The sequence below is a fragment of the Tinamus guttatus genome, unplaced genomic scaffold (genome assembly GCF_059628265.1).
Source record: "Tinamus guttatus ecotype Peru unplaced genomic scaffold, ASM5962826v1 Tinamus_guttatus_pri_ptg000059l, whole genome shotgun sequence".
NCBI classification, from domain to species: domain Eukaryota; kingdom Metazoa; phylum Chordata; class Aves; order Tinamiformes; family Tinamidae; genus Tinamus; species Tinamus guttatus.
This window is the reverse complement of record NW_028288593.1, coordinates 532445-560239: the sequence shown is the minus strand read 5'-3', so window position 1 is coordinate 560239 and position 27795 is coordinate 532445. Positions and strand designations below refer to the sequence as shown.

Below are 27795 nucleotides of genomic sequence, written 5' to 3'. Positions count from 1 at the left end.
AGACGACTTTGACACCAATATTGGTACTTAGTTTTCTCTACTTTCTGTAACAGCGCTCTAGCTGAATAAATCTAAAAGACTGGCCACATGCACTCCAATAATCCTTTCATGCAATGCAGAAACAGATGATACCCAGAGTACCTTCCAACCTTATCCATCCCATGACCCTATAAACATTCAGAATACGCTAATGACATAATTTTTTCTCTTTAGACTTTACCATCTTCAGTGGTTCCTTTCAAGACACATGAGAATGCAGAGAAACAAAAATGCAGAAAGCTTAGAAGTGTGAGAGAGGACCACAGCTCCGATGCTTGGAAAAAATCAAGTCGGATCAGGAGGACTATCCTATAGAAGCTAAAGTCCTGCTGAGAATATAAAATAAGCAGATTGACCTATGAGTACTTTTAAAGAATGTCTGATACTAGAGATCTGTTAAGAAACAGACTGTGTACAAACTCTTATGCCAAACTTAGCAGCTTCTGAGCATCTGCAAGAGGCTTATTAGTAAACATGGACTGTCCTCGGCTATCCCATAGTGCAGAAGGACTTAGAGGACAAGAGAAGTTCAAAGGTAAGGTGGACTGGATTTTTAATCTGTGCAGATGGACAGCTATCAAGTATTTCTATGCAATTCTCAATTTTCTCAACATTTGCTTCCAATATACCAGGTCGAACTGATCATTACTGCCCGTACCTTTTACTACCACCACTGTGGAGGAGTAAGCCCTGTTGCCGTAATTCATCCCAGTTATTCCAAGTAAACTATCCCAGGAAAGAAGCGAATTCTTGGCACCAAGGCTGTTACCTGATCTGCTTTTCCATGTCATACTGGCCTGACCTTGACAAACGCTTTCTCCATGTGGCAGGGGGCCATCCTTCTGCCTAGGATTCAGGACTACTCCCATCACACCCTGCCAACTGGTCTCCCAGTCTCAGTTTTATAAGCAGAGGAGTCAACTCCCTTAGGAAATTATGACCTTTCTTTAGCCTAGAAAGCAATTCCCCTTAACGGGTATTTCTCTAGAAGGCAATTCAAAGCACTGAGCTAGCCCTGCTCTGCCTTACCCTCCCTTTCCACTGACTGACTACAAGCATAGAGAAAGATTGCTTTCCCTGCACCAAAGTTAGCTTTTGTGATTACTCCTCACAGCAACATTTGTCCACAAAACAGTTGCTTTCACAGAGATCTCTAAACTCCACTTGCAACAAAAGCAGCTGTCTGCTTTCTCAAAATGAGCACCACTAAACTAAACCACTAGCACCACTAGACTAAAAGAAACCACTGAAAGACCTCACCACTAGTTTTGTAGCAAAGCACCACTATTTCTAAAAACAGACCGTATCAAGCAAAGGAGTTAAGATTGTGTACAATAAAAAATAACAAACTTAAAGCCATTCTGTTAGAGTGAACTTCATTATGACACCAAACAAAAGAGGAAATAAAATTATTCTCTACCTTCTAGGTCTCAAAGAAAATAAATCTAGCAAAACACATAAATAGATCTTTCTCTCTGAAATTAGTAAGAGGCTAAAGCATGAAATTTCTAGCTATTCCAAGACAGACTATGACATTCCTCCAACTGATATTTCTTAGAGAGAGATCAGCATAAAAATGACTGTTTACATAAAAATTAGACCCAAAACACACAGTTGTAGAGGGTTTTAATGCAAGTCAGAAAAAAACTACACAACAAGACTCCTCAACAAGAAAAGTACTTACCTGACATTTTTCCCTTGTTCTCTCAACATTTTCACTAGATCTGCTATGGGGTACTGAGCTTTTGCTGCACACAGACCATAACCTGAAAAAGTGTATTAAAATTTTCCTGGTTCAATACAGACAGAATAGTTACAAGAAATACATTTACCTTTCATACAAACAGAATTTCTCATCAAAAAAAAAAAAAAGCTTCTATGTTCTCATGGGAGTTTCATCTTGACCACTGTAATCCATCTAATCTTTTTGGTTTCTTAACCAGTAACAGAACTGCTTACAGACCAGTCGAACTACACAAATGCCTTATTTTGGCTTCACAAAAGCATGAATTCATTACACTCAGAACAAGATATTTTGGATAGATACATCCAAAAGAAAAATGACACAGAGGCTGCTATCAGGTCACTTCAAGATCATACAAGTGAACAACGTTGATTACAACGTTGGTTGCTTCTCCCTCCCCATTTCAATGCCAAAATAGAATTTAGTGCAGTAATTGAGCTATATAAAGTAGCAGTAAAGTAACTGAAGTTACTGAAGTAACAAAGTCTTAAAACTCTTCATCACCTCACTTCTCTTAAGAAGAACTGTTGCTATTGAACCATATGAAGTGTATGGTGAACTCAGCATTATGGAAAACTTAGTTTATTGTTTAAGCTCTGTTTCCACTTCCCCCTTGGAAAAAAAAACAGTATTTATTGGATACTAATTAGGATTTAGATGTTTCTCAGCAGGTTTTCTAATAACACAATGCAAAGTTAGGCAAGTAAATTGTGCAAGAAGCACAAAATAAACAACCTTCTCTTGTAGTATCTGAAGGGACAGATAATTTCTTATTCGTAACGCTGGCACTATGGTAGCACTTGGAAACTCACACAATAACAGCTGTACACAAAACTAACTACACATAATTTGCAAAGAAACCGCCTTTGTCCTGAAGAATTTAAAATCTAAATAAATAGGACAAAGCCTGTGAAGAGACACAGAAAAAAAATAAAGTGACATACACATGTCTGCAGAGGAATGGTGACTGAACTAAGAAAAACAGGCCTCCCACAATCCCTTTTGTGCTGCACAACATCTTTTATGCTGCTATCTTACAGCTGCAAAATGTACCATAGCTTCGTTGAAATGATACTTCCTCTGAATATCATACAGTAGGAACCATGAGTGTCTTACCAGGGGTAATAATAATGCTGTTGGCTTCCTTTATCATTTCAACTGCATTATCCAAATTGATTTCTGTATGGGTTCCAGTAATTTCCATGGGCTTCCCGCCAGCTGTGGATGTAGTGCCATAGCCTCCTAGAATCACATTTGCAAGAGAGCGGTTCATAGCCTGAAAGACAATAGAGTTTGAAAAATTGAAGAACAAGAAAGATGTCCACAAAGCAAATTTCTAGAAATACTAAAGCCTTTCTGACAATAGTATTATTTTGTCTGATAGTTTTGCTTACTTTAACTCAAAGCTTCTTAAATAGAGTCTTTAGAACAGAAACTTAGATTAAAATGATGGTAGCCAAACATCAAGTCCTAACAACATCTGTTACACTTGTATTAAGAAATAATCATCTTCCCAGAAAAAGGGAAAGGAATAAAATAAATAAATAAAAAGCCCCCACACAAAACATGACCAACTTCAGCAAACACTGGTGACTTTTGGATCTGAAAGGGAAGAACATACACACTTGATGACACGGGTGCTTTCCCTGAGCAATTCAGCATGTAAGCCTAGAACTGCTCTATGACAGCATGGAAACTACAGAGCTCTCAGGTAGAACATAAACATCAAGCCAGAAAATACCACAGCAAAGCTTGACAGCCACATAAAACAAAACATTGCTTTGATTTAGCATTTTGTTAAATGAACTCAGGGGTCAATATCTTATTGGAGAACAGTGTGGGAAACAAGATCTTAAAATAGGAGTTTCAGGAAAAGGGAACATCCTCATAATTCAGTAGATGTAACTAGGGAAAACCCACCGACTAAATCTTCTCCCTGGCCATTTCCTTGTGAGTAGGGTCCTAGAGTCAGGTCTGGCAATATTTAGAAGTAGGCAAGTTTTGTGACTATAGTCTGCAAAACTTTAGAAGCACAAAAGGAACAGGAATTTAAGTAGTTCTAATTTTATTTTTTTTCTAGTTTTAATTAGTTCTCTAAATAAACATGTGCCCATCTGCTGTGCCAGATTAGTTAAGAATGGATATGGATTTGCACACATACTAGCAAGAAAAATACAAATCAGAAGCAGGCTTTTTTGTGTATTGACATGTCTTATTATGAATCTCCAAAAACTTTTCCTATAGCCTGAAGAGATGTGTTATTCTGTGAAATTCTGCATCTAGCAAATAAGCAGCACCACCACTAAGATGTTAGAGAACTTCTGTTTACCCTGGTGTTTTATTTCCTGCAAGGAAAGAGCACAACATGGCCCAAACGCAGGCCCTCTGGAATCACCAGCTTCCCACCGACTGCAGGGAAAGTGCTTTAATATGCATCACATTAAATCTTCACAGAGGAATACAGGCTAGCAGAAATACTATTACAGAAGTTAAATGTCAGGTAAGACAGTCTGGATAGAAAAAAAAGCTCTCCTGAGATACTGCACACTCACTAGGGTGCTTTTTCAACTCTCTTCTAAACTCAAAAAAGCAAACAAAAAAAAGTAAAACTCCTTAGATATCAACGAGACCAATGCAAGAAAAGGATTCAGATATTATTACACACCTGCGAATCCATGTAGAGCAGGCATGAGGATGGAAGCATCCTTGCCTGGCCATGTGCTGAGAACCAAGGGAAGAGGAGACTGGCAAGCAGGAGTGACACAGAAGCCTTCAGGACAAGTTGGGAACTTTTTAAGCAATAACTAAGGCAACCAAGGTTTTCCCAGTATAGGGACAGTGTGGTAAATCTTCTGTAGCCTCTACCATCTTGTTTACAACTACAGACTAGAAACACAGATGGACAAATTCCCAACTTCTTCATTCCCTGATAACTGAGCAAAAAGCCCTTTCTACAGTGCACACACGGCTGACACTGCCCTGCAGCTTCCTGGTCAGGGAAAACCAAACCACTGAGATCATCAAGGCTTCTCACACCAAACCATGGCCACGTGAACAGCACAGCTCATAACGAGTGATGAGGAGCACCCACTCTGTAGGACTGTAACAACTTGTCCCTTCTCCTGCTCTGCCTTCATTACTTTCTATCTTGAAGTCTTGTGCTTAAATCAACCTACTAATACCCACAGAAGAGGGGGAATAGATACGAGTGCAAAAATTAAGAGATTATACAAGTCTATTTTGCAGATTATTTTGTTAACTCATGTAAAAGCTTTAAGAATAGGTACTGGATTATTAAAATACAGTTTTATCAATAAAAGCTTATAAAAAACATTGTGAAAGGAATGTTTATATTGACACACTGGAGCAGTTCTTCTCCTGAAATGCAGCTGGACAAGTACAAAGATGCTGCAGCCCAGTGGAAACTGAGTAAAAAAAAAGAATAATTCTGTGAGTTAAAGTTATTCTGCTTACTATGCAGAAACACAAATTGATTTCAGCTACACTGTGTGACTGACTATAATGGTCTAAGTCGAGCCGTAGCAGCATAAGGTCAGAATTTTAACTCAAAAAATGAACTTAAGTTTGAGAAATACCTAGAAGTCCACACCTCTGCCATAATGTAACTATTTGGTAAATTACAAGCCCAGGCTTTGAAATTACCTAACCTCCTCCAAACAAAAGGAAAAGAAGAAGAAAAAAAGAAATAAGAAAAAAAGAAAATTGAGGCTAAAGAGCAAGTATCCTACTGGTAAATGCACACATTGCCTTTTTAAACAAGCCTTTTTCCAGTTTCTTTCAAGAATTTGATGTATATATTAAAGTAAATACATTTTATATCTACATTGTCCCATTTACTTTCTAGTGACATGGATTAAATTGCCAATTATTGACAACAAAAGAAATGGAGAAGCATCCCATACGCCGCAATCCAATTTTCTTTTGAGAAGGACATACAAAACACGCCGGCAAGAACAAGACTCAAACTTCTCCCAAGCGTGGGTTCAAACAGACAATCCACAGTGCAGTTGTAGCAAACTACTTTAAGCTTTTCTGAAATTTTTCAAGAGACACAATAATGACTATGTAGAACATTTTCTATGTGATACTAATTTTAACAGCAGAGATAGTAAAGGAAAATAGCCATGTCTGATCATAGGAAAATATCAGGATAACAGGGTAGTGACACCGATCAAAAAGAATGCAGGAGCACAAGAAGTAAACAGAATTACATAGCAGTGGAGTTATAAGCAGTTTTTAAGTCATTACCCTCTCCCTCTTGGAGGATAAAAGGGAAACATCCACAGAAAAGAAAGACTTCTCTGCAAGTGCTTCAGAAAAACAGCCTATTACAGTACTGAAACGTGTGACAACACAGTGTTCAAGTTTGCTCTGACATAGAAATCAACAGCAGCAACACATTAATGCAAGCCTGCTGCCACCCCGTGGTACTTCAAAGAAACTGTTCCCTGAACAAAGTTCAGTTCACTTCGCTACACTCATAGATTTCATAGGATCTCACTATTGAAAATAATTGCTGCTGCTAAAGCAGTAAAGTCTTAAACTTACAATTGCAGAGTGACAGTCAGCTGAGCACATGTAATCAGACCTGTCTGGGTTTAGATTCACAGGGAATGATCGAGCCAGCGTAAAGGCCTTCCTCAATTTCATTGCCTTTTGAAGTATCTCTCCAAAGGCAAACAGCTCTGACTCGCATGCCGTCCAACCATTTCAACCCAGAACTTTCTAGTCTCTGGAACACCCAGTAGCCTAGTGTTCTGACTGCTTATCTTAGCAAGCATTTTGAGTAAGGCTTTTTACTTTTTGACAAAACAAGCAGAAGCTTCATTTAATTCTTACCACACACATGATGTAAGAGAGGATGGCCCCAGAAGAACCAATGAGTGCACCAACAATGGTCAGCAAGTTGTTGTTCAGCAGGAAGCCCTCGGCACACAAAGCCCATCCGGAGTAACTGTTCAGGACAGTAATAACTACAGGCATGTCAGCACCTCCAATAGCTGCTGTTAAGGTGACACCCTGGAAAGTAAAACACACACTTCAATATAAGCTATAAACACAGAGAAGATGGTCTCTCTGCAGCATTAAAACAATGTGGTTGTAAAACAGCAAGGCTAAGCATTTTCTACATAACAGATCAAGTTGTATCTTGAGCACCGGATTTTGGGATTCCCAGTAAGAGGGGACAGGAAAGCATTCCACTATCCTACTCACAAAAAAAATCCCACCAACTCTGTGGAACTGTGCACACTAGGAAGTTATTCATACTGAAAAAAAATCCCAAGACTCAGCTTATAGTATTATAATATTCAAGGTAAATGTTTCGACAGCTGGAGTAAGTCTGGAAGGAAAGCATAGGGATAAATTTATTTTAGCATTACAATCCGTACATTCAACGCTCTTAAAATAGTTTTAAGGAAGAACTTTCCAAAAGATCTTTTAAACCTCATTTTGCCATATCAAAGGTACCATTAAGTCATAGCTGCAAAAAGTAATTACCTAAATACATGTCTGTTCTTTGGAACAGTTCTATTTTACAGCTAGATTTAGGAAAGTCAGTTGCTGCTTGTCAGTAAAGTTAACAGAGAAGCACTGTGATGGAACTCAAGATAGTAAGACACAATCTTTAAGGGAAGGGAGATTTGGAAAGCTGAGGAACAAACTCTATAGTCTGTTTCAGTTTCCCCAACTCACCATTATGGCTGAGAGTGCTGATACAGAACCCAAACAAGTAATTCCCGTGGTGTAACTGGGGTCGATCATGTAGGGAATCATCCCGCCGACGCTGGCGGCCAGCAACCCTGCGTTCAAGGCATGTCGACCAGGCAAGAGCAGTGGTGCAGAATTCAGGATACCTGCAATCAAATGCAATAAATCTCTTGCTTCATTCCCTAATGTCTTTGAAATGATTCACAATAACCAATCATAAAGATTTGTTTTCATCCCAAGTCTTAAAAAAAAAAAAAAAAAACCACAACCCACAGCCACACTTACATTTTGGCCCCAAATGTTTGCATGAAGTGCAAAACAGCACTACACAAACTCTAGTTAGAGTTATCCTACTATTAAAAAAAACGCAAACAGAAATAAGAAAGCATGGTCAAAACAAGTGAGTAAGTCACTATAATTATGACATACATGTGAGCCTGTTAAGAGAACTTATAAAAAAATCTTCTCAGAAGCTGTAGTACAATCTGGAAACATCTTAAACTCCCTTTGTTATTAAGGGCGGAATGCTTTAGATTTGAAGAAGCAACCTGGAGAGCAGTTTTATTCTGAACACTGCATTTTTGCCAGACAGGGGACAGGTGGGAAGGGTCTTCAAATGAAGGCACTAAGACATTTCATAGGGATACCAATAAGGAATCTAGAATCCAAAAAGTTATTTGACATTGTCTGCATTTTAGCTGTAACACGCTTAGTACTGGGAAGGCTAAGATCAGAGTTGGAAGCTATGTATATAACATATTTCTTCATATCCTGCTCAGAACGTACAAAAAATAGATCTTAGCATTACACAGTTTTGAACGATTGAAGGCTTGCATCAACACCAACCTGAGTCTTGTTTCTAGATAAGATGAACTTAAAAAGTTCACATGATTTGATAACTAATAACAGTAACATGACCAAACACTGAATACAAACCATCCATAAAATTAGTTCACAAAGCAGAAAAAGAATTAAAAAGAGAAAACAGTCACAAGAATTAAACATAACATTTTACCAGCTGCAAAATACAAGGTTTCTTTCCAATTATATAACAGTTTAAAGGCAGAGCTAAGACATAGAAAGAAAAAAAAATAATAATACTTAGTTCTGCATGGGAAGTCTCACCTTGCAGTTTTCCATAAGCAACAAGAGAGCCACTGAAAGTGACTCCGCCAATGTATGTCCCAAGGTATGCTACAATCTTGGTGAGGTTGGCAGCTGGATCCGTAGCAAAGTGAGGATACTCAATCATGAATTCTGCCACACAGGTGAGAACAGCAGCCAAACCCACCAAACTGTGGAAAGCAGCAACTAGCTGAGGCAAATCTGAAATCTGGATGCGTTTAGCAATTGTCAAGCCTATCGAAAAGACGAAGGCAGAGAGGAAGGGTTATAACACAGTTAATCTGTGCAATCCAACCGATGCATTTTCAACATGCAGTCAGTACATGTATGCTCATAGCTCCTCTACCGCTACAGCACTTAACTGGAAGACATCTATTTTGCACAAGGAGAATATCAGGCAAGTTAGAAAGAAGATTAAAGTATACAACGTAATAAAATATTTTCTATGAAGACAGCATATTATGAAAAAGAATTTGACAATATTCAGTCAGCAACTGAACTTAAACATAGGCTTGAGCAGACTAACCTGTGCACACACAGTTTTCCTAACCATTACAGAGAAACTTTGCATTCTTGATTTCCTGTTAGCCTCCCCTTTCTTCATTGAACACATTAATAAAAGCCCTAGGACTATAATTCTTTGATTTACTTGCAAAAATAGCATAAGCAAGTCAAACATAATTAGTCATTTCACCTGGATCCTCAAACGTTCTATGTATACACAAAGCCTGCATAAATGCACATACAGTGCATGTTAAAAGACATATTTATATCATAATACACATACCTACTGTACCACCAAGTGCCATGGCTCCTGACATCTGAGCCAACAACTCGGGTGATGGCTGGAGGCCTCCAAGAGTTGCTGCTAAACCTCCAGCAACACCAATCATGCCCAAAGCATTGCCCAGACGAGCAGTTCCTTGGGTAGACAGACCAGCCAGGGCACCGACACAGCACAAGCCTGAGGCCAGATACATCATCTTTAAAATAAGAAAAATAAGTATATATGAAGTAGAGGCATACAGTGTATAATATACAATATCAAAACCTTTTCCACTATTACACAAAAAAGGTGGATTTCTCCTGAATGTCTATAACTTGCTAAGTTTTTTGTTCTTAATGAAGTAGAAGTCAAACTGAGAAATTGTCATAATAGATGTGATTTTGGCCAATTAAAGTGTGATATCTAATAAAAAAATTTCCTTTTGGTCTCACAACCTTAGTTTGGCCAAACTGTGAAAACTGAATTTGGGTCTAACCAACTTTTCTCTAAGTTCAGAAGCAGATTTTCCTTTAGTCCAATTAACACTGACAAAATTCAACTGTCCTAACGGTTGTAAGAAGAATTTTGAAATTTACTTATGATGCATCTGAACTCCTCCTTCCAAAAAGGACAAACTTAAATTAGCTGAGCTGTGTATGATATATCTAAATTATGAAAAAGTGCTTGTAAAGTAAGATATTACAAACCCCCAGGAAAAAGCTGTGCTTGGCTTCACTTCCTCCCAAACACAGGAAGTAACACATCTTCATTTTGCTACCTACTGAAGGAAATGCAAGTGCATCATTAGAGATACACTAAGGGTATCCACTGTGTTGAAAACCTATCCCATCCAATACTGCACATCTCCCTTAACTACCCCTTCTAGTAGTACTTTTAAAAACATTTAAGTTAAAAACTGTTTTTTAACTCATTTTAATATTTGAGGTGTAATTTAGAAATTGTCCAATGAATAGCACAGTACCAGTCACTTGAGAAAAAAAAAATCTAAAAGCTTTTAAAATGTGCTGATTCAGCATTTAGGGCACAATTGCAAGTTTAAACAATATCAGACTAGTCCTGTGGGAGTAAGTAGCTAATAAAGAGACCACAAGTAATTTGCTATTTAATCAGCTCAAGAGCCCAAGCACTTCAGAAGCACGTTGTGCTGAAAACAGCTAGCTCAGAGCCAAAAAGAAGTTAGGCACCAAATGCTTACCTGTTCAATATTGTAGCCTCCACCGAGAGCAGCTGCATAGCCTCCCACAAACACACCACCAGGTAGCAGGTACAAGTAGTTGTACTCAGGGGGATCTGTGGGACGCTTGAACATATCCAGCATTCTCTGAGTAACTAGAAACCCACCTGGCAGGAAAAAAAATAATAAAAAAAAATCTGAAACTAAACACAAGCCAACTATGAAAAAAATATTTGGTTAAATCATATTTCCAAATGGTTAAACCATGTTACCACATGGAGAGAAGTTAACAACTGACAACAAAGCCTTGGCAAAGCTAGTAAGTTGGATATTCACCAGGAAATAAATGTAAGATTATGGTGAGAATGTGCTTTTTTATTATTATTTTTATCTTTTTCCCCTTAGCTGTTAGGAGGAGTTAGCTCAAAGGAGGAGTTTGAGAGCTCAAAGTATTGGCTGTAACTCTGTGCTCTAAAACGGAAGGAACTCTTCAGATAGTCTTTCAGATAGCTACTATGAAATAGTTTTTCCTTTATTCATGTATTCTATTTCCAGGACAGTTATTTCTCAAATTTATACACTCAAGGAACTAAAAGAAATAAATGAATTACACAAGTACTTTAAGTTACCTTCTGAGGAAACACACGCTCATACCTGCAATATTGACAGATGATATAAAGGCCGAAAGCACTGCCAGAGTTTGAGGAGTATTTTCAGGCATATAGTGTCCTCCCATCAAAACAAGCCCACCAACTGCAGTTAGTCCTATTTAAAAGAGGAAAGGAATTACTGAACCTAAACAGATTCACTATTGTAGCAAGCTTCTTCTCAACAGTCAAACAGATATTAGTTAAGTTTTGTACTCTACTCTACGTGTGAGTATCTAAACAAAGCCATGAGCATCTTTTTTTCCCCAATAATACAAACATATTTCAAAGAAAAAAAAATGTGAACACAGTTTTAAGGGCTATCTCTAAAAAGGGTGGGGGAGTAAAAGAGCTGAAAACAATGTTTTCAGCTTCAGGCAACTAGAACCCAGAACTGGTCAACTTCAATTTCATTATTCAAATTGCAAAAGACCATCCCAGTCCAATAGAGATTGTACAGTAGAAAAGACCAATTCATGTCGATCAGACCAACTTCTCAAGCAGTTTTTTTGTTTTTGAAAAGGAGTGAGAGTTACAATTCTGACAAGCCACTGCTAGGAGTTCCCCTGGAAATTCTCACACTGTTTGAGAAAAGACCAAGAAAAGAAGAAAGAGAAATTATTTTATGGGCAGCATTTTGCAGACTGGAAGAAAAATGTATTGTGTGCTGTATGAAATGGGAGATTGCAGCACTCCAAGTAAAACAAACTTTAAACCAGATACTTTAACAGCAGAAAAAAATCACTTAAAAGTTCACACATATGCAGCACCATGTTCACCTTTATTTTGAAAAATACACTCTGGAGAGTGTGCTTCAGATATGGTTGCTATTTATGAAAGTAAACTCAGAGGTGCAAAGTGGTGCTAGGCTTTTTAGAATTTTAAATGTATACTGTTTTACCTAAACTTCAAGTAAAAGGAGTTGTGCCTAGCTCACACAGCAAACAACCAATTCTGAGGCAGCTGCTTACCTGAGATAGCATTAGTCACTGACATGAGTGGAGAGTGAAGAGCAGGAGTCACACCCCAGACTGTATGGTACCCCACGATTCCAGCGAGGCCAAACGTGGTCACCATCTGTGTGAAGGCAGCATTTGGAGCTACAATGCCCAGTCCTAACATGGTAGCCAAACCTAGAAGAAAAATGAAATAAAGCTTTTCAGTGACATCTGAATGGTTTCTTATGTTTAAGTGCTGCACAACACTAGTCCAATATTGAGCTAAATGCCAAACTTTTGTGCACAGACTGCTTCCAAGATCAGATGGATTGTCTTTGTCCAGGAGAGGATCTAAAGGTGCTAGTGTTTCTTTTAAAATAGAAAATACATTATTATGTAGTCACTTTATTACACATGCATATGAAAAAGGAAGCAAAACTTTCTTTCCTACCCCTACCTCCTGTCACTCTCCTGTTCTACTGCAAAACCATAGAAGATTCACAATCATGGTAAGATAGTGCTGCAAGACTTTAACATAATGAATACTCAATTTATTAACACAAAAATCCTGATGTATGCAGACCATTAAAGAAGAACTGCCTATATTTACCTATGAAGACATTCCTGTGCCCAATACTTATGTAAGATTGTGGGCATTTAACTCTCACAATTCATAACAGTTTAAGAAAGCAATGTCATTAATTAGATTCTGCTGCAAAGTATGTATGCAGTCCATTGCAGGAGTCCCGAATTTTACTGAGGTTTAATTAAAAAAAGATAGAAACATACCCATACATTTCAAGCACTGCTTGAAATTATAAACATGTTTGGTAAAGTTTCTATTGTTTTATTCTACTCAAAAGCAGTTATTGCAGGGCATTGATTTTGTACTAGGATATATAAAGCCAACCAACTGCTCTTTCACATAGTTACTAAATTGAATGAATGTGTAGTCACTTAAAATATTAGCCCAATAAAAATCACTCTACAGTGATTCTCCAGCTGTGCAAGTTGCTTACCTGTTGTATAAACAGATGCACTAGTCATAGTTTTTCTAAAAGGTGTAATAGTAGCTGCTTTTTCTGCTTCCAGCTCTGCTACAGTCTTCTGCTTCACAGGGGCTCCTTGAGGAATGTTATTTGGTGGAGGTGCTGGGAAAATTACCTTGCCATCCTGACAAGAGATATTTACAGTTATCTATAACATAATAGATGCTTCAAGAAAATAAGAGTCCACTCTTCTTTATCCTGTAGTTCAGATGAGCCTCAACATCTCAGAGCTATGACAAAGGAATGGCTCCTCTTTCCACATACATCATAGTTTGCAAGTCTGGATGAGTTGTACAGCCTGACCAAATGAACCAGATCGATTCACACATTTTTCTGACAAGATTTCACAACAATATCCCAGAACACCTGCGAATACAGTACATGACCTGAGGCCAGCAATACAATCCTAACCACCTCTCTAAACCTGAGTGTACTAAGCTCACTAAACAGACCTACTTGACGAGTTTATTATCACATGTGAGAGAAAGCTCTATGTCAAGAGGAAAACAAACAAACAACCCCCTGCCTCCCCTCCCCACCCCACACAACCTACTTGGTTCAATTTAGGCATTATTTTCCTGAAGTTACTCTTAGAAGAATAAAAATGTATTTATTAAAACAACATTAAAGGTAGAATGTTTTTCAGTCCTCCAGCAGGTATTTCAAAAATATGTTAAATAACTTTTTTTAATCACATGAATACAATCTGCAAATTCAAGTAAAATGCTTTTCCTTTTTTAAAAGGCATATTAGGAATTTGTTTAATCATGATACAAAATTTAGAGAAGCAAAAAGGTTTCCCTTTACAAAAAAGGTATAGAACACTATTCAAATCAATACATATGTGACTGTATATGCTGTCTCTCCAAGAAGGTCCCTGCAAAGCATGCAAGCATGCAACCTCTTTGAATATCGCACTGAGAAACACCAGGTTGCACCACAAATTAGGAGGATACCACTAATTGACTTACCTTCATCACTACAGTTCCCCTTATAACATGATCCAGAGTGCCATAATCAAAATCATCTTTTGGATCAAAGTAGAAATTCTCTTTGTCAGGACTAATAGCCTTTAGGAGTTTGATGATATTATTGGAATACAGAGTACTGGCCTGGGTAGCCATTCTGCTAGGCAGGTCTGTGTAGCCAATGTGTGTAACACCCTATAAGAATCCAAGCAAAGCAGTAAACATTCATTGAATCTCTTAAAACACATTATCAGAAGTATGTACTGGAAGAGATATTACATCCAAACAGTTCAGTTTATTTTTCTGAATTTGTTTCTAGATTTGGTTAAAGCTGTAACTGCAGCTTCACCATTAGTAGCTGAGGGCAGGGCAGGGTTTTATCAATGGCTTTGAAAATTTAGCATGACCTAACCAAACATCTTAAATGCAACAAGCCTGAAAAGACAGGAAGTGGTACTGGTGTAAGAGTTTGCCCTCTTCAAGTATTACCTTTCTATTAAAAATTAGCTTCTTAAAGCAGTCAGATAACAGACTATCTGGCCCATTCCCTGGCATCAACCCTACACTATACCCAGGAGTATTCCTCCTCTGCCTAAAATGTCTCCATGTAAATTCTCCACATAAGTATCTGGTTATTTCTGTTCTGCATATTCTGCCTGCGGGTTCAGCTTTTAAGTAGCGACATCAAACCCTAGAAAACCACAAAGCTAAACACAATGCTTGACTCACAATATACATGCAGTATCTTGTTTACATTAATGATACCAAAGGTAATGTGATGTTAACCAGCACATCCTACAGACTGCCCTAGAGCAGGATAAAAACAGCAGCATGGCTACACATCCTCAGAGAACCTTGGAACTTTGACCTCATCAACCAGATCGTTATAACTGGTAACAGGTTTCACCTACCCCCCCACCACAAAAAAAAGTGCTTTTTTTCACATGTAGCTCCTTCAGTCAAGGGCAAGTCTGCTTAATTTCATGAACTAATTCATGCTACTTCTAGTTTGTACAACAAGAGTTTTTGATACTCTAGGCCAGATATATTAACGTTGAAAACAGCTGGAGAAGCTGGGTATGGACAGCACCCTCTCAAAGCTGAAATCATATTGACCTAGTGCCAGAGACTTTGCACCGAATAAACAGCAACACAGTCTGCACTTGCTGCAGACACCAGCTGTGGGACGTGAGGAGCACATTAAAGATGCTGCTGCTGCTGCTTCTTTACATAGGCCAGATATCAGACCACACTCTCAGCTCAGCAGAGACACTTTCACCGACTTCAAAGTCTAGGGTATAACACTTCCTTACATTACCAACCTACCTAACCCTATACAAAGGAATTTGTTTCTTCAACATCCTTCAAATTATATATAATCAAACGTTGACAAAATCAAAAGGATTTAAATCCACATGGCATAAGCAGCTACTCATTTTACAAAATACAATCTTCAAAGTAGGAAACTGAAGTCACATAAACTGGGAATGATCTGCAGTGCAAAATGCTCACCTTATGAACATACAATTCTCCAGGCTTCGTAGTTTCAATGTTTCCTCCTGCTTCTGCAGCTAAATCCACAACAACTGAACCCTCCTTCATTGATTCAATCATATCTTTTCTAAACAAGACAGGAGCTTTTTTACCTGACAAGACATGACATGGTAAATTAAACACAAAATACACCTCTAATCCATAAAGCCCAGGAAACAAGTTTTCTCCTCGTATTTCCATAAACCTCTCACCTACTTCAGAAGCTACAACTGTACTTTACAGGTACGTTTTTTGTTAAAGATGAAAGGTCACGGAGGCCTTGCTTAAACAAGCAGAGAGAAGAGATACTGGAACATCTTGCACCCATGCACATATGCAAAGTGTTCATGGGCAACCTACCAAAGATCCTAGAAAGTCCAATTTCATCCTTAGTAAACAGGCAACTTCAAAACTTGCAATTCAAGTCAAAGCCAAACAACAAAAATGTCACATTACAGGTTAAGACTGCTGTGCAATATAAAGCATGGAGCCTTAAGTTCCATATGACCATGTTTCACTTAACAAGATGCAGCCCTACTGCAACCAGACTTGCTTCAGTGCAGATCCCGGATGTCACGAACAACAGCAATACAATAAATATGCAAAAAAAATATGTATTTTTTGTTTTACTGTCTACTTCTTGTTTAATAAAAAAATATGAAGATATTAAGTCAAAGATGTTAGTTTGCAGCAACATAGCATAAAATGGGTAAATATTTACTATGTTCTTAAAACAATTCAAGGATTTTAATATATATAGCTAAACTAATATTTTAGGGTTTTTTTTTCTTTTTTTTTTTAGTGTAGGGTAGACTCCATTGCACCAAGCAAGTCTGAGGAACCTTCAACTTTCTTCAGGCTCCAGGTTTAAGGAAGAATCAGCAGATGAGGAAGAAACGGAATAAATAGCATAAGCACTCACAGAAAGCCCAGAAAAAAAAAATTGGACATTCCAGAAGATCCTTTCCGACAAGACAATCTTTAGGTACAGAACAAAATGAACTAACAATTATTTCCCTGCAGATTAAAGCTTTTTTCTTCTCCTTTTCTAGTTAAATCATGGTTGCAAAACAGAAAAAAAAATCTCCTTAAAACCAGGCATTTATCAGGGAAGGGGAAAGTACATGCTTACAAAGAGGCAATGTTGAAGGTATTCCTTTGTTTTCACTGCAGGAACATCCCCAGAACATACGTTTACATAAGAACTAGCACGTTGCATGTAAAACATACCTGTAATAGGTGATGCAGTGTTGATGGTATCAATGTCTTGGCACTGTTTAGCAAAGAGTTTCATTTCAAAAAAAACAGCATATTTGCATGTAAAACATACCTGAAATAACTGCTGTAGTGATGATATCGTCAGCATCCTGGCACTTTTTAGCAAAGAGTTTCATTTCACAAAACTAGCATTTACATGTAAAACATACCTGGAATAAGTGCTGTAGTGATGATGATATCAACATCCTGGCATTGTTTAGCAAAGAGTTTCATTTCAGCTTCAATAAATTCTTTAGACATTTCTTTAGCATAACCACCTTGTCCCTCTCCTGATTCCTTTAAGTCTACTTCCAAAGGCTCTGCACCAAGAGACTTGAACTGTTCCAGAGCTGCAGCTCTAGGGAAAGAGAGTTAGATTAAAATAAAATACACACATGGAACTACTGAGAAAAGGAAAAAAAAAAACTCTCAATTTTTTAGCAGCAGCTCATTATATTTCGAGTGTACTATACTTAATAATAGTCGTCTTCAGACAAGAGATACAAAGCTCATTCTAGAACCAAGGAGACCAAGATAAAAGTTTTTTATTTGCTAAGTAGAACAGAAAGAGCATTTGCATCACTAATTTCAGGTTCTTTACAAGCACATTTTGTTTAGGAATTAGGGCAGCCTACTGCTTCCTCTAGATTCAAATGAAGTTACTCTGAGAAAAAGCCAAAGCTGGAAGCTTAACCGTTAAGTCTGCTAACCCATTTCTCTTGTCTTCACTAGACGGCTAAAACCTTAACTTAAATGCCCTGAATGAGGTGGGGTGAGGCGAGGCTGGGAAACACACTCCATAGCCTGTGCCCCCATCTTTAATCTGTGACATGGTAATATAAGTAAGTGCTTTTCCACAGGGAATGCAACAGAGCTTTTGAGGCCTCTGGATACTATGGAGGTCAGAATAATCAAGATCTCAGATGACAAAATCCTTTGAAAAAACTAGTTTCACTTCAGGTTATGCCACAGAATAAAATGATAGACTAAATTCCAAGGGTGAGGTCAATACTCACCACATGCAGGTGTTTACTACAAACATCCTAATACATCCAAATGAAGTACATTATAGTACTTTATATCTGAAAAGTTCTAAACAGCTTTTGATCATGCTTTTAAGTAAAATGATTCTTTCCAGGTTGTTTTATGAAGCTATGAACCTGGATCAAAAATTGTAAATGACAGCACAGATTATTTTTCTGCTATTTTGCCTTGTGTCCTCAGAAGAGCACGGACAAAATTCTGGACAAAAGGCCTATCTTTCTCATTTTTATAAAGCAAGACTTTTTTGATTCATATACCTCTGATTTAATAACATAGACTCTTTGGAAGGTCTAGTTGATGATGGGAAAAAAATGGAAGAATAATGCAGAAATAAAAGCAGCAGGCAGGAGTTGCAACTCAATGCAGCTTTTGCAGCAATACAAACAGCTACACTATGACCAACCTTAAATTCACTCTGTAGAGCCATGACTGTTTTCACACACCCACCTGGTGTCAAACCCACGAACCACTGCACCCATCGACTTGGCTGCTCCTGCTGAAGCCAGGCCAGCTACTCCTCCTCCAATGATCAAGACCTACAACGATACCATTAAAGTGCTCGGACCATAAATCAAAAACAAGAGTTGGCTAGAAAGTAGCCAGGCTGACTGCATTCACACAGGAGAAATACGGGCATTTGAGTAAGTTACTTTAGGAACCAAAAACCTAATGTGAATTTGATAAACTGCCCATGTAAGTGAGAACTTTTAAACTGTTACTTTTAGCTTCACCTTTATATGGCTAATTTGAGAGGAAAAGCAGGATTCCCCGCTTAGTTTATATTAATTTTCTGGGTTTTTGTTTGTTGTTTTTTGTTTGTTTTTAAAAGTCCTCACTTTCATTTCTCTTCATCCCAAACTATCTACAAATCTAGCCAGGCAATCCCTCCCATCATAGTCCTTAACACAACAGAGCTCTTAACACCTCCAACCTTTCTTTACTGCTTTTTACTGCTATTTACTTTATCCTTCCTTACCCATTCATGCATTGTTAGCCTGATGTTTAAAAATAAGCAAACAAAACCCAAATTATTCTACTCTTTCCCAAAAAAAAAGGCTAAAAGTAGTGAGCAAAAATTACTAATCCCTAATGTGGAAAAACTTCTAAGACAAACTGTCGTTAGGTGCACTCAGGAAATGACCTCTTCTTTTACTAGAATACTTGATTTATTGTACATACCTTGGCTGGAGGAACTTTACCAGCAGCTGTGATCTGACCCGTGAAAAAACGACCAAAATGATTTGCTGCCAACACAACAGCCTTGTAGCTGCCACGTAAGGAAGATAAGAACACATTTCAGTATTTTCCCTAATAGGGACAACCTAATGCCATCCATTGACAGCAATCCAAAGAACACAATGTAGGCCAAAGAACATATATGATGAAACAAGTTTAATACTTTCCTCTGGAGCACAAATTTATTACTCTGCCCCTGCTGATATTCAGAGCTACATCTTTTTTATGATGGAATAGATTTTTCAGAGAGACTGCGTAGACAGCAATATGCTGGATGTCCATAATACTCACATTAGGTTATTTAACCTAACAAAAAAGTTTGTCGTCTTTGAGGCTGCCTTCAAAGACTACATCCCCCGGGCTTGTTAGAGAGGGAATCATATACAAAAAACTATAAACCCCCCAGTAATTTTGCAGTAAGCATTTAGGTAGGCAAACAACTTCAAAATAAGATACTCTCATCCTAGCTTTGCAGAACTGTATGGCATAGAACAAGTTGCTCAAACTTTCTACCTCTGTTGTACCAGCTGCTTTTGCAGTCATGCTAGAATGGGTGCCTGGACACATCAGCACAAGTATCTGAAAAGGCTGATTATTATGGACTTGCATCTTTTCTCAAGAGTGCACATTTTCTTCTATTTTTATCAACACTGACATTGTTCAACAGTTCCATTCTATTCTTTCTGATCTCTAGCAGAGATTTATCTAGGTCTGGAGTCCTAAAACTAGTGCTTATTAGGAATATAGCTTGCAGATTTGTGATACGTCCACAAAATAGTTCAGTCTCCTGCTAGGACAAGCCTTAGTATACCCTATGGGCATACGTCACCTACATATGAAATCCAAAAAAAAAAAAAACAAACCAAAACCAGTAATTTAAAAACTATCAGGTTGTCAATAAGAACCTAAAGTCTATAGCACCCTGCACAAAGCGTGAAGATATTTGAGAGTATTCGGTCTTTCTATCGGCACCTGCCATGACCATTGCATTAACACTGAGCACTCTTCTTAGTTAACATCAACTTCCAACAAGATTAGATGCAAGTGACAGTCCATGTTCAAGCTGCCTTAAAGACAGCTCTGATCTACTCCAGAATAAAGAGGTACTAGACAAACCAGTCCAGGAACTGAAAGAATGCAGGTATTTATCTTTTTTTAAAACAGTTCTGATTTGAGGAGGTTAAAGTTGTTGGGCACCTCCTACAAGTTAATCCTGCTTCAAAAAGATGTGTGAAAATAAAGACACAGAACAGTCTTAAATATACCTAGTACCAAAATATGATAAAACAAGTAAAATCATACCCAGCAATGTTGGCCATGGAGCTAAGTGCATCATATCCCTGAGCAATGGTGACTCGTGGAACCTGGTCCATGGCCAAGACAGTAGCTTTTTTTTCTGCAAGTTTCTTCAGGAGGTCTGGATTTTGAGCTGGATAGATAAAACTAATCAGGGTAGCAGCTGTCTTAAAAAGGTCTGCTTCATGTACCCCTAGTTCAGGGTTATGTATCGGAGCCCTCACCTGGAGAAAGAGGGAAGTTTCCAAAACAGTCAGAAGTAGTAAATCAGGACATGCCCCACTTTCTTTTTCTTCAACTTGTGTTCTCAATCACAAAGCATATGAGAAAGTATGAAAGCTGTTTGCACAATTAAATTCAGTAATTTTTCAGCTATAGTTCACAGATCACTGTTGGCTCAAGAAAGAGTTAACTTTAGGAAAAAAAAAAAAAAGCAATAGAAATTATATTAATAAAGCAATTACTTTGACAACTACATCTGAAGCCAGTACTTCCTTGGTCCCCTGGATCTTTGCTCCTACTTCTCTGTAATGGTCATCAGAAAATTTGGAAGCTTCTCCAGCACCGGATTCCACCACAACATTGAAGCCTTGTTTAACCAAAGCTTGAACTCCGGCCGGTGACAAAGCCACCCTCTTCTCATTCTGAAATATCTCCTTTGGGACACCTACAGTCAGCTGCTTGTAAGGAATTCCTATAAGAGTAACAGAAGGACAGCATTAGTTGCATCAAGAAACTTAAGGTTTTCAGAATTGACCCTAATGGCATTCTTCAGTGCTGCACACAGACATTCAAGCCAGTCACATTTAGTATTTTTTCCCTTCTCAGGAAAGAGGAAGCAGAAACACGTTTTCCACCAGTGTATTTTACATTTCCTTAAATTATACCATCTTTCCAGACATTCCTATTTCCTCAGATACCAACAGATCACTGCAGCCACCACAAAAGCACTAACAGGTATCTGATGTAGTTCACACCCATCTCAACTTAATCAGTTACAGTATTCTTGGATATATTCTAAACAGGAATAAACAAGCTTAACTTCCTCTATTTGTTTCAGTTTTTCTCTGAAAAAGCAAATGAGTTGAGCAGCTTATTTGCATTTTAACTGAACATTAGTTTTGAATGTCTATTAAAAAAAACAATCACACAGCAGTTGTTTCAGTTCACTATCACTGAGTATAAGTTATGTACCACAAAAAAACGATGAAGTGCTTGGACCACCACTATAGAAATTAAAACTGTAATTTAGGAGTATTTGAATAACTGGATGTCTGATAACAAGTTCACTCAATCACACTTCAAAATTAACTACCAAAGTATATCAAAGTAAAAAATTGAAGTAAAACAATTCCCTCTTTTAAAGTATTCATGTTCTACTAAATAGTGCCAGGAAACTTACAGAAGCTGCGATATATCAGTTTTAGCTTAAGGCACCATATTACGGACCTCTGATTTTATCTACAATTTGAGGACCTTGAGATATTTCCAGCTAAACTTCTTCAATCCAATCAAGTGTTCCAACTTATTTCTTATGCATACATGATCTCAGGCAAGATAATCATATATCAAGTTACCATATTCCTTCAATTACACAAAACCACATGGAGTCCAACATGCGAGTCCCATTCTGCAACAGCTTTCACAGATATCTCTCCAAAACTTAAATTTTGCACTGTGACATTTACAGCACATTTACTGCACTGCTATGAACAGAACTTAAGCGGCCCGATAAGCCACTCATATTAAAGACCAAGCTAAAAAAAGAAAAAAAGAATTGATGATTAAGAGCTTGTTTTACATAACCTATTTTTTTAACTTGGCATAAACAACTCTGACAAATACGTATTTTATTATTTTTAAAATGGTACCAGATAGTATGTTGCATGTTTTAAAAAGGTCTGTTTTCCTGCATGCTCCCCCCACTCTTTTTTTTAAGGATAGACACAAGTATTTGTACCTTTACCATGAGAAATTTGAGGAAGGGAATTATTTTGACATTTTTAAATCCAAAGTTCTTACAGCTATGAAATGGAACTGGGACTAGCAGGTGCTTAAAGTTGAAGATCTTAAGGTGTTTTAGAATAACAATTCTCACAGCATACCATACCATTTGTAACATTCTGAAAATATAATGCATAGTTGCTAATAATTTGGATTTTAAAAAAGACTACTCACACTCAATCTCACGATCCATTAAAGACTAAACATATCCAACAAGAAGCTCACTAAGCAGAGAAGTACATTGCTTATTATTTCTACTCTTCCTTTCATATCTTTCTCTGTAAAATTAAACTAATAATCTAATGATCTAATAATAACAAGTAATTCTGAGACAGAAGTTTCTGTATTCATTTAAGAACATGTTACATTCCTTAGATTACTAGGTAAAACCAAATCCAAAAAGTATATATTAAAGGAACAGAATATGTATCTGAAACAGAAGAGCTACAGAAGTAGCAATGGGCTTTGTAAAGATTTGCTTCATCAGCAACACAGCACATTCAAACACCACAGGGTGGCTTAAGGCATCACTACTGCAGCACCATCAGCCACCCAAAAGCTATGGTGGCTGCTGACATCCCTCACAGAAATACTTCCGTCTTCAGGACATGGCTTCCTTGTAGAGCACTGAAGAGTTGAGGGGAAGTTTGCTGCTGACTTTCATCAAAATAATTCAGTGGAAATAAGGCTTTCCAAAGGCAGAAAGGACATCTAACAGACTTTCCTTTCTAGAATAACAAATATGAATCATGATTTGGGAAATGTGGTAGCTCCAGGACAGAAAGCTTTCCAAAAAGCTCTGAAAAAACATTAGAATTAAGTACTACCTTCTCTTTCTCCTTTTCCAAGTTTTACAGTGCATGGAGGCAGAGGAAGGAAGGAAGGGGTTACAACACATAGACACTAGGAGGATAACTGCAAATTTAGAGGTGTACAAACAACTCATATGAGTTAAGAGCTAAACTCATACGAGTTAAAAGCTCTAAGTTTTCTGTTCGTAAAATGTAAGGTCCCAAACTGCTGCTTCCATTTTCTTTTTTTGTCCATTTGCTTTTGCATGCAAGACTAAACCAGAAGAGCAAATAGGGATGGGATAAAAGATGCATTACATGCCAAACATGTTCCCTCATTTTCTTCATTTATACTGCTGGTGTGGCTTGCAATAAAAATATGTAAAGCTTTTCCAGAATGAAAGCATTTGCAACTTCTTTAGTAAGCAGAATGGCCATGACCAATAAGGAGGGCTATGCCCACCTCCAGTTTTGGAAGATAAAAAACAAAAACACTTAAAAAAATCTCATTCTTCTCACACAGTCTTATCCCTCTATGCTACTACTCACTTCCTAGCAACCAAAATGTAAGTGAACAGTGAAGCAAACAGACTTCAGTTTGCCTGTCTTTAGCTAGAGCAGACACGGTTCATTCATTGAGATGCACAAAGCTTTTTTGACCTCAAGAATCAGTGTGAAAAGAAATTCACTACTACTGCTACTACTACTACTAAATTTCATAAGCCTTAGAATCTTGACATCAAGCACGCATATAGTTCAAAAAGAAAAAATAAGAACACTGTATTTTTAAATAAGCCACTCCTATGGCTATGCTTTCTTCTTCCTCATCATAATCTCCACTGTTCAATGAGGAGATATCAAACCTTGCTCATAAATCTATTTATAACCCTTTCTTCTCCATTATTTTATTTCTATCTGCATTGTTTAACTTCTATCTACTGATAGAATTGAATGTTTAAACAGCCTCCTAAGGAAAAATACAACTTTCTCCCTAGTTAATCTGATTTGAGGAGGAAGAAACAGTATCAACAAGTGTTAGAGGCTGACCTGAAGGAACCTGGGGGAAGTTTCAACTATATGCTACATTTTCTGAGACGAAGAAAATGGGATACAAAATTTCCCCAACTACTAACATATTCTCAAATCAGTTTTAAATGAACCGTCTCACCTGTTCTGAAGTAAGACGAGGATGTATTCTGAAGAACAGCAATATGATGTAGGCAAGAAAAAGAAATGGTATAGAAGATTAAACACACACACACACGCCGTATCTCTCTTCTCACAGAAGTAGGGAGAAACAAAAGAAATCAAACTACAGAAAAATATTCGTGTTTTATAAACTGTTTACATCTCATCTATAGAATTAACAGTAAAACATTATCAGTTTAAAAGTCCTGAAAGATTTATTTTTTCCCCACTCAAATGAAATCTTTTTAACAGGAAGGGCATGAAAAAAAAAAAAGAAACCTACAATAGAGAGGGGTAAAAGACATCACGCCATAGGATACAAACTAACTGGAGCACATTGGAAAAGCCAGAATCATTTACTACACAAGTTGCTATTACCAGGGCTTGGGAAAGTTTTGCATTTATCACGGAAGCATCTGGTACTGGCCACTGATTGAGACATGACACTGGAATATTGTTTATTCCTGCATAGAAATTCCTGTTTCTGAGAAACAAAAAAAAAAGACAACAAAACGAACAGCGATAGAAAAGTAACAAAACAAATAGTGAGAGAAAGTATGCATCCTCCTACTTTACTTTTCAAGGGACTCTAAATTTCTTCCTTGCTACTCAGGCAGCTGGGTATAAAGTACATTCATGTGTGTATGTGTATATGTACATGTTTAGTTGTGCTCTTGTTCATCAGTGACTTGGACAAGGGCACAGAGTGCACCCTCAGCAAGTTTGCAGATGACACCAAACTGGGAGCAGTGGCCAACACTCCCGAGGGCTGTGCTGCCATTCAGAGAGACCTAGACAGGATGGAGAGTTGGGCAGAAAGGAACCTCATGAGGCTCAACAAGGACAAGTGCAGGGTCCTGCACCTGGGGGGGAATAACCCCAGGCACCAGGACAGATTAGGGGTTGACCTGCTGGAAGGCAGCTTCACAGAGAGGGATTTGGGAGTCCTGGTTGACAACAGGTTAATCATGAGCCGGCAATGTGCCCTCATGGCCAAGAAGGCCAATGGGATCCTGGCCTGCATCAGGAGGAGCGTCACCAGCAGGTGGAGGGAGGGGATCCTGCCCCTCTACTCAGCTCTGGTGAGGCCGCACCTGGAGTATTGGGTGCAGTTCTGGGCTCCCCAGTAAAAGAAGGACATTGAGTTCCTAGAGAGGGTCCAAAGGAGAGCCACGAAGATGATTATGGGATTGGAGCATTTGTCATATGAGGAAAGACTAAGCGAGCTGGGCCTGTTTAGTCTGGAGAAGAGAAGATTGAGGGGGGATCTGATCAACATATACAAGTACCTTAGGGGTGAGTGTAGGGAGGATGGGGCCAAACTCTTCTCCATAGTGGCCACTGTCAGGATGAGGGGTAACAGGTGCAAGTTGAAACACAGGAAGTTCCACCTCCATATGAGGAAGAACTTCTTTACTGTGAGGGTGACAGAGCCCTGGAACAGGCTGCCCAGAGAGGTTGTGGAGTCTCCTTCTCTGGAGATCTTCCAAACCTGCCTGGATGCCACCCTGTGCCACGTGCTCTGGGTGTCCCTGCTGGAGCAGGAGGGTTGGACTAGATGATCTCTAGAGGTCCCTTCCAACCTCAACCATTCTCTGATTACACACACATTTCTGTGTATAACATACACTGTACTCTGTGAAAGCTAATTGCGAGAATGCAAGTAATAACTATAGGCTTGAGAAGAATTACAGAAACATTAACTTCTTTAGGAAGCTTATATTCTTCTGGATAACATTACAATGATTTTACCAAGTGCCGTTATATTCAAACATTAATTTCTAAAAGAAATAAGATGTAGTCTTTTATATACAGTTGAACTTTGATTCAGAAATTCTTAAAAGGGTGTATGTGCGCAGCAGCACTACTAAAGTGTCATTCAATTACTGTTTTTATCCTTGATTTGCCCTCTGCTAAATGACAAATCTCATGCTACCAAAGTGAAACAAAAGGACAGTTTAATTATCAACCAAGAGACTTAATCAGATTTTATAACTCTCAACATTAAATAACTGTCTTGCATGAATACAAATACCGCTTTTTCTCAATAAAGTTCTCATGGAAGCATTTTGGAAAACATATTCACCAAGCCCATGTTAATCCCATGTAGCAAAGCTTTTCTAAGCTATAGAATCTGACCTTGTATTCCATATTTTGACAACCAGACAGTTCTTTTCACTAACAGTGCTACTTTTGTAGGTCTTCAAAAGACCTAACGCATCACCTGCTGTGCAAGTGTGGGACAACTGACCACCACTGTACAATCATACAGCCAGACTAATTCTTCACATACGCCTTAATCTGTCTCAAACCCAGAAGACCCAAACCATCAGTGCTGAGGCCTCTTCATTCCTTCAGGGGTCCTGACTCATGCAAAATAAGGGGCAAAAACAGCATTAAAGTACTTTTGCATGTTCTTCAGTCCTCTAACTTGTCAAGATAGAGACCTTCCCCCTCCCCATTAGCTTTATTATGATATTACCAGTATTAAAAACACCAACACACCCCATAAGTGAAGATGCAGCTCAAAGCTGGAAGACAGCACAACATTAAAAAGTTTCCTGAACAAATCCAGTAACTCTGGACAGGATAGTTAGTCTGTATACAGCCACGCGGCTGGCAGATGCTCTTTTTTCAAGGGATGCCTTTCTCATATGTACACCACAATCAGGCTAGCAAATCTCTTGGGGAACTGGGGCCTTTTGCCAAGGAAAGCATTTGTTTAATTTCTTTCTCCAAGGAAGACACTTGTCTGCAGGAGCTCCAATCATCTGCCTGTGAGGACTATTTGGACTTCCAAGTATTCTCAGTGAACACGAACTTCTTCTGCAAAAGTCCTAGAAAAATAGTGTAAGACTGTATTACAAGTAACTGATTGACTAAATCAGCTATCGACATGATTTAAGAGGGTTCTTTTTAATCTTCTCCATAAAGAGGTACCTGCCTCCCTTCCCTCTCAAAGAAAACAAAAACAAACAAACTACTTAAGGAGTTGATTTAAAACTTTTGTGGCATAAAATGGAACACATATATACGTGTTTATGATGGTGCAGTCAGCTTACCTGGTTTCAGAGGCGCTTGAGACCACAGTACCTGCTTGGTGCGGAACATTCGGGAAGCGGGCACCCGGGAGGAAGGCACCGTGGGCGGCAGCAGGCTGCCGAGGGCGGGAGCGGAGCAGCCGCCGAGGGCGACGCGCAGGAGGCTCCTCATGGTGCCCGGCCTCGCAGCGCTCTCCTCGCCGC

The 27795-nt window shown here is 38.4% G+C and overlaps 1 protein-coding gene across 1 annotated transcript in view; it reads right to left on the bottom strand.

Moving 5' to 3' along the window:
* NNT (nicotinamide nucleotide transhydrogenase) overlaps positions 1 to 27795 on the bottom strand; it is a 37803-nt gene extending 10008 nt beyond the window's left edge. The window contains exons 1-18 of the mRNA XM_088540313.1: positions 27613 to 27795; positions 21032 to 21261; positions 20574 to 20791; positions 19215 to 19302; positions 18483 to 18571; positions 17162 to 17349; positions 15714 to 15847; positions 14205 to 14396; positions 13204 to 13357; positions 12218 to 12379; positions 11254 to 11364; positions 10621 to 10766; positions 9426 to 9621; positions 8639 to 8872; positions 7499 to 7659; positions 6644 to 6823; positions 2900 to 3059; positions 1724 to 1805 (exon numbers count right to left, since the gene is read on the bottom strand). Of these exons, the coding sequence (XP_088396439.1) occupies positions 1724 to 1805; positions 2900 to 3059; positions 6644 to 6823; positions 7499 to 7659; positions 8639 to 8872; positions 9426 to 9621; positions 10621 to 10766; positions 11254 to 11364; positions 12218 to 12379; positions 13204 to 13357; positions 14205 to 14396; positions 15714 to 15847; positions 17162 to 17349; positions 18483 to 18571; positions 19215 to 19302; positions 20574 to 20791; positions 21032 to 21261; positions 27613 to 27763 (2876 nt within the window). The 5' untranslated portion in view covers positions 27764 to 27795. The remainder of the gene's footprint in view (positions 1 to 1723; positions 1806 to 2899; positions 3060 to 6643; positions 6824 to 7498; positions 7660 to 8638; positions 8873 to 9425; positions 9622 to 10620; positions 10767 to 11253; positions 11365 to 12217; positions 12380 to 13203; positions 13358 to 14204; positions 14397 to 15713; positions 15848 to 17161; positions 17350 to 18482; positions 18572 to 19214; positions 19303 to 20573; positions 20792 to 21031; positions 21262 to 27612) is intronic.